General features: G+C 38.9%; 1 protein-coding gene across 2 annotated transcripts in view; it reads right to left on the bottom strand.

The window, feature by feature from the left end:
- Window positions 1–762, bottom strand: part of LOC134622989 (UDP-glucuronosyltransferase 2A2-like) — a 6,852-nt gene extending 6,090 nt beyond the window's left edge. For both annotated transcript variants that reach the window (XM_063468242.1, XM_065469798.1), the window contains exons 1-2: window positions 312–762; window positions 43–191 (exon numbers count right to left, since the gene is read on the bottom strand). In XM_063468242.1, coding sequence (XP_063324312.1) covers window positions 43–191; window positions 312–735 — 573 coding nt within the window. In that variant the 5' untranslated portion in view covers window positions 736–762. The remainder of the gene's footprint in view (window positions 1–42; window positions 192–311) is intronic.
- Between the last annotated feature and the right edge of the window lie 5,744 nt (window positions 763–6,506).

A 6,506-nucleotide genomic window follows, 5' to 3' on the forward strand; every position in this document is an offset into this window, starting at 1 on the left:
TCATTTCAGAATAAAAGTACTGTCAATGATCAGAGCTCACACCTCTGGCAGCTGATTGGCCGGTCTGCAGTTCAGACCACCTACGTGTTTGAAGTTGGGCGGAGTCGGCCGCGGCGTATCGATGTCCCAGAACGTCCTGATGAACCACACGTCAGCCTTCCCCAGAGTTTCACACACACTGGTGGGAGTTCCTGTCCATACAGCAAATAAGGAATATGACTTCAAAATAAAAGCTTGCATTTGTTTACTTTTATTCCTTATGCCTCATGAATTCAGACAGACGATGACATCAGTATGATTTCACCTCTGACCTTTAATCTCACTGTAGTATTTATCCATCGTCAGCTTCCAGCCCAGTTCGGTTAGCACTGATGACGCCACATATGTCACCAAGTTTATTAGTCTCTCCGTGAACGTCATGTGGTCGTTGTACAGTACAGGAGCTACCGGGACATAAGATGGCAGAAACACAGCGTGGCCACAGTGACGCTCAAAAACACTGCCGAAACTCAAGCGTAGCGAGATGACGAGCGGCACGCCGAGCACATCAGCCACCAGGTCGCCACACATTACCAAGGAGTCAAGTAGGACCACGTCGAAAGCGGCATCCCGCAGAGTTGCCATCAACTGATCGTTCTTTAGAATCCCGTCACACTGCTGCCTCGCGAAGTCCAAGGTCCGCCCCATGAAGTTGATCAGCTTCATGGCCACTTGCAGCGTTGAGGGGTCGTGCATGGAGAAGTGGATGAATTCCTGAATGGGGCTCAAATATTCCTCCTTGCTGTACGGCACCTGCAGGGGAAAAACAAACAAACAAAAAAAACACCTGATCAAGTTATTGATTCTTGTTAAATATCAACACTTCACCGAGTTCTTTTGATTCCTCGTAAGGATCTGATGGAAGACAACACACTGCTCAGTAGTATCGGTTATCGCCTAGTAAGGGTGTGTTGTGAGTTCAAAGACAAGCACAAACAAATAATGAAAACAGAAAAAAAAATTTAAGACTGAGGTCTGATATCAGGAGGCTTCCCTGGTAGTGAACATTCACTGAAATAATGTTAAATCAATATCAGATTATCAACATTATTTTCATTTATTCAATGCTGAAATCTGACATTGGTTTTTCATCACATTTTTACAGTTAACATTGAAACAAGGAAATCATGATTAAAACAGGACTTCGCAGGTATTTCAATCAGTATCAAACCACTACAAATTATTTAAACCTGTGGAAAAAAATATTATGCATCATGTAAAAAAAGGATAAACATTATCTGTAAATCATTCTGTTACAATTTAACAATTTTTAAGCATAAGGGTTTATCTAATATAAAAATGACAATGGACACCTTTGCATCACTTAAGAAAAAAGTTTATTTTATAAAAACATTATTTTCTTTAATATATTACTTAAAATTCCCTGTTTTTTGTTTAGACCAGGATGGAGGTGGATATCTGGCGTCCTGCACCACCCAACCAATCTGGAGCATAGCAGAGCCACTGCCTGGGCAAAGGAAAATTCAGAAACTCTATTTACCCCCACCTGCTGAGTTAGGCCATCTAAAATAAAAAAAATCAAAAGCACAAGAAAGAGAGGCTCATCTGAACTCAGATGATAGCCTCTAGCCAAAACTCTTTAGCAGGGAGAAAGTCGACACACTACTAGGCATATTATCATGAAAGGCAGACAGCCTTTAGGGAAGAAAAGAGAGACTGGCCCACGTGCTGTAGTGTTGGAGTGCCACAGTTTAACAGAAGGTACAAGGAACAAATTGCGGCATTACTTTGTTAACCTGTTGACTATATTCCAGGGTGATAAGAATTAACCAAAATATTGCAATGAAATGGCTTTCATCTCCTCTTATTGGATCTTCCAATGATGATCTGCTGCCATCATTAAGCAGTTTAACCAAACTGTCCAGCGCATCCTTACTGTGAGGCAAATCCTCAGCATCAACAAGTTTGGACAACCTTGTTAAGTCATTATTTTCCTGTATAAATCGTTGGTTGTTACAATAAAAAAAAATGTCAGTTAAATATATCATATAGGAGACACACACAGTGATATTTGAGAAGTGAAATGAAGTTTATTGGATTTAAAGAAAGTTTGCAATAATGGTTTAAACAAAATCAGGCAGGTGCATAAATTTGGGCATCACAAAAAAAGAAATGAAATCAATATTTAGTAGATCCGCCTTTTGCAGAAATTACAGCCTCTTGTTGAAAGATCCAGCCCCGGCACAGCTTCAGCTTTGTCACTGATTCCTGGACATTGGTCTCCAGAATCTGCTGATACTGAGTGGAATCCATGTGTCCCTCAACTTTGACAAGATTCCCAGTCCCTGCACTGGCCACACAGCCCCACAGCATGATGGAACCACCATCATATTTTACTGTAGGTAGCAGCTGTTTTTCTTGGAATGCTGTGTTCTTTTTCCTCCATGCATAACGCCCCTTGTTATGTCCAAATAACTCAATTTTAGTTTCATCAGTCCACAGCACCTTATTCCAGAATGAAGCTGGCTTGTCCAAATGTGCTTTTGCATACCTCAAGCAGCTCTGTTTGTGCTGTGAGCGGAGAAAAGGCTTCCTCTGCATCACTCTCGCATACAGCATCTCCTTGTATAAAGTGCGCCGAAGGGTTGAACGATGCACAGTGACTCCATCTGCTGCAAGATGATGTTGTAGGTCTTTGGTGCTGGTCTGTGGGTTGACTCTAACTGTTCTCACCATTCGTCGCTTCTGTCTCTCCGAGACTTTTCTTGGTCTGCCACTTCGAGCCTTAACTTGAACTGAGCCTGTGGTCTTCCATTTTCTCAATATGTTCCTAACTGTGGAAACAGACAGTTTCAATCTCTGAGACAGCTTTCTGTATCCTTCCCCTAAACCATGATGGTGAACAATCTTTGTCTTCAGGTCATTTGAGAGTTGTTTTGAGACCCCCATGTTGCTACTCTTCAGAGAAAATTAAAAGAGGAGGGAAACTTCCAATTGACCCCCTTAAATACTCTTTCTCATTATTGGATTCACCTGTGTATGTAGGTCAGGAGTCACTGAGCTTACCAAGCCAATTTGAGTTCCAATAATTAGTTCTAAAGGTTTCGGAATCAATAAAATGACAACAGTGCCCAAATTTATGCACCTGCCTGATTTTGTTTAAACTATTATTGCACACTTTCTGTAAATCAAATAAACTTCATTTCACTTCTCAAATATCACTGTGTGTGTCTCCTAGATGAGATATTTAACTGACATTTTTTATTGTAACAACCAACGATTTATACAGGAAAATAATGACTATTAACAAGGTTACCCAAACTTTTGCATCCCACTGTACCTTTGAAGACCATAAGTCACCCAAAACAGCTGTTATATTAAAATATCATAAAACCTATGCTGATAATACCCACCATGGCTTATGAGAATTCTGACTGGTTCATACATTTGCCATGACTCGTTGGGATCATTGTCCTCTTCATTGCAGCGTGGACCTTGGATGTTTCTCGAGGAGGATATGGGGGTCATGAAAGCTCCTCTGTAATTATCCAGGAGCTAGGAACAATTTCTGTGTCACTAATACTGAACTGCATAATGCACCACTTCATGTTTTTTTGTTTTTAAAGTTATCTTGTCTATGATAACTAAGGGGAAAAAGAATAAATAATGAGTTCATTAACTGGCTTTAGAGCTTGATAAAAAAAAAAAAAAAGATTAATGTTTGACAAGGATGACAATCAATGTTGTGCTGTTAGGGCATAAAAGATATTTCCTAGTAAAGTTTTGGAGCTTTGTTACACCAAGCCTGCAGTTCAACCGCCACACTCGGTAGCATCCAATTCTGGGGGTACTGGAAGTAAGACTTGTTATTACAAAACCTTCAGAAAAGTATTAGCATGTTTCAGCAGTGCCATCTACAAATTGTACTCCTTAAGACAGGCTGCACTTTTCAGTTACTACCTTTCTGTATTGTTCTGAATGGCCTATCTGAGCCACAAGTGCATCATAATGCAGGTGCAATAATCTGTGTCCTTTTTTCAGTTGTGACACCTTTACATGAAGTTTTTCTGAAAACCTTTTCACAGTTTGTTCTAAAAACAAGTGAAGCTTGTGCAAGAAATGTAATTTTCATAAGGAAATTCTGAGAGTTATCTAAAGGCCTAAAGAGACCACCAGCTGTATCCAAACCAAAATGATGGTATTCCCCACCATCCATGTTTTATAGTTGTAACTTGACCTTGTGTCCTGCGAACTGTCCTGGCATCTTTGGGTAATTCTGGGTGAAACACATGCAAAATGCCCAAGACTGCAGTCAGTGCCACTAAAGAGACTGAAAATGTTGAAGGACAGTATTTTAAACTTGTTATTAGGAACTCAGTAGTTGGAGCTTCAGCACCAGCATCAGTATCAGTATGATGTGAATCAACAGCTGATGTACAGCAGTCGTGAGCTCTGTCCAGTGATACAGAGGTCTCACGGACTTCTGAACTCAGCTAATAGTCCCTGCCATTTCTTTTAACTGGTGGCTTGTCTGCAACTGAGTGACAAATGTCTGAAACACCTGACTCCACGCCAGCATTGACCTAAAGTTGCACCTCGTTGACCAACGTGATGAGTGCTTTTAAAAAGTAGTTAAAAACGTTTCTATTCAAACAAGCCTTTTGTTGACCTACGTATTTTATATTCTTTACATTATTTACATATAACCTCTTACATTGTGTATAATGTCTATTGATTGTATTGTTTATTTTAATCTTTGTGTACAGTGCTTTGTGACTGCTTGTCTGTGAAAAGCGCTTAATAAATTAACTTTACTTACTTACTTATTTACTTACTAGTAGTGTTGTGCAAGTTCAGACTTTTATAAAAAAGGATATTTTAAGGACTTGTTTTAAGGACTAGTTTATCTTACTGTGCTTAACTGGAATCTGAAATAAGACACTGAAAAGATGTTAGTAAAAAGTGGGAGAACATGAAATTCAAATACATACTAATTACTTACACATTATCCCCCAGACGTTTCTCGCAAATTCCAATAAAATTTCACCTTCACAATTCCACCCCTATAATACAGTTAAAATACTCTAATTTTCTGAGTGTTAGGTTTGTTTTAATGAAAGAGCCCTGAGAATTAATCTAAAGAACTGCTGCTTTATTAGTGTGAATGCTTGTAAAAGCATTCACAGTATTGTTGTTGTAATCTTTATTATTATTATTTCATATTCCGTACGTTTTTTGGCATCTAACTCCTTCAAAACCGTTCAACTTAGAAAAACCATTCAAACACCGTTAGATTCCTCTTCTTTTGGACATGACTGCTTCTACTTTTCTCATTTTTAACATTTATATTTTTAATTTTATTCAACTTTTTCCAACAAAAATTTCCCATGTATTTCAATGGGGAGACCCTTCAAATTCTCCTTCAACTTATTCATTTTTAAACTCTTACTACTTGCACATACGTTGACATAGAGCCACCATTCAAACTTTAAAACGAAGACAAGACATTCAACTATTCAACTTGTATTTATCTTTTCAATATCTTTTATACTTTTTCTTCAGTTCCAGTTTAAGTTTCATGCTGTTTTTTCACCCGTTTCAGAGTTTATAATGGGTGTGTATGGGACGGAATGTTGCCGCTAGAGTGAGACAGCTCAACTGCCAGAGTGGAAGCAGGTCGAAAATTAATCTTAAAATCTTTTTTAAAACTGCTGCTGTGTCCGCAGCATTCGCTCTACAGCCATCATTTTACCCTCAAAATGTAGCCATCGCTGTCCTCTTTCATTCAATGTGTTTACTATTGTAATAGGTGTTATGGTTCTTTCATAAATGTCACCAATGCGCAGCCTACTCCCTCCAACTGCTCCATAGACTCCAATGTTAAAATGGCTCAGAAGGTTCGTTTGAAAATCAGAAGAGCATGGTGTCTTTCCACTGTCACCACGTCCATATAATAAACTCCACATGCATGAAAACCGAGAATTAGGTAGACTAGACATTGCTGCCGCTCACGGTGAAAGAATTTTGTCAATAGGACTTGTACTTTTCATTTGGGAATGATTTGTTTCGGCCTGACTTTTCTGTTCATTTTAAGCAGCAAAAGTGAGGTGCATGTCTGTGTGTGTGTACTGAGCCATTGGGTGCAGTCACTATAGCAACCAGGCTCACACCTGCCTGCTTAACGAGCTCTCTCTCTCACTGTGCCAAGATTCATCTTAAACACTTTCAACTGCTGCTGTGTCCACAGTGTTTGCTCTACAGCCATCATTTAACCCTCAAAATGTCACCATCGTTGTTCTCTTTCCAACACCGTGTCTTTCAAAGCTCAGACATTTAAATTTTTTAAACTGTGTGGATCCAAGAGGAGGGATCACATTTTAGTCATTCAGTGATTCAAAGAACATGAAGTTTTAATATTCATTCAGATGTTTTCTGACTTTGAATTTTCTTTCTCATTTCTTAGGTTTTTCTAATTTACATTTAAAACATTTTCAGCTTTTTTCCAA

This window comes from Pelmatolapia mariae, unplaced genomic scaffold, assembly GCF_036321145.2.
Source record: "Pelmatolapia mariae isolate MD_Pm_ZW unplaced genomic scaffold, Pm_UMD_F_2 NODE_ptg000320l+_length_39249_cov_1, whole genome shotgun sequence".
NCBI lineage: Eukaryota > Metazoa > Chordata > Actinopteri > Cichliformes > Cichlidae > Pelmatolapia > Pelmatolapia mariae.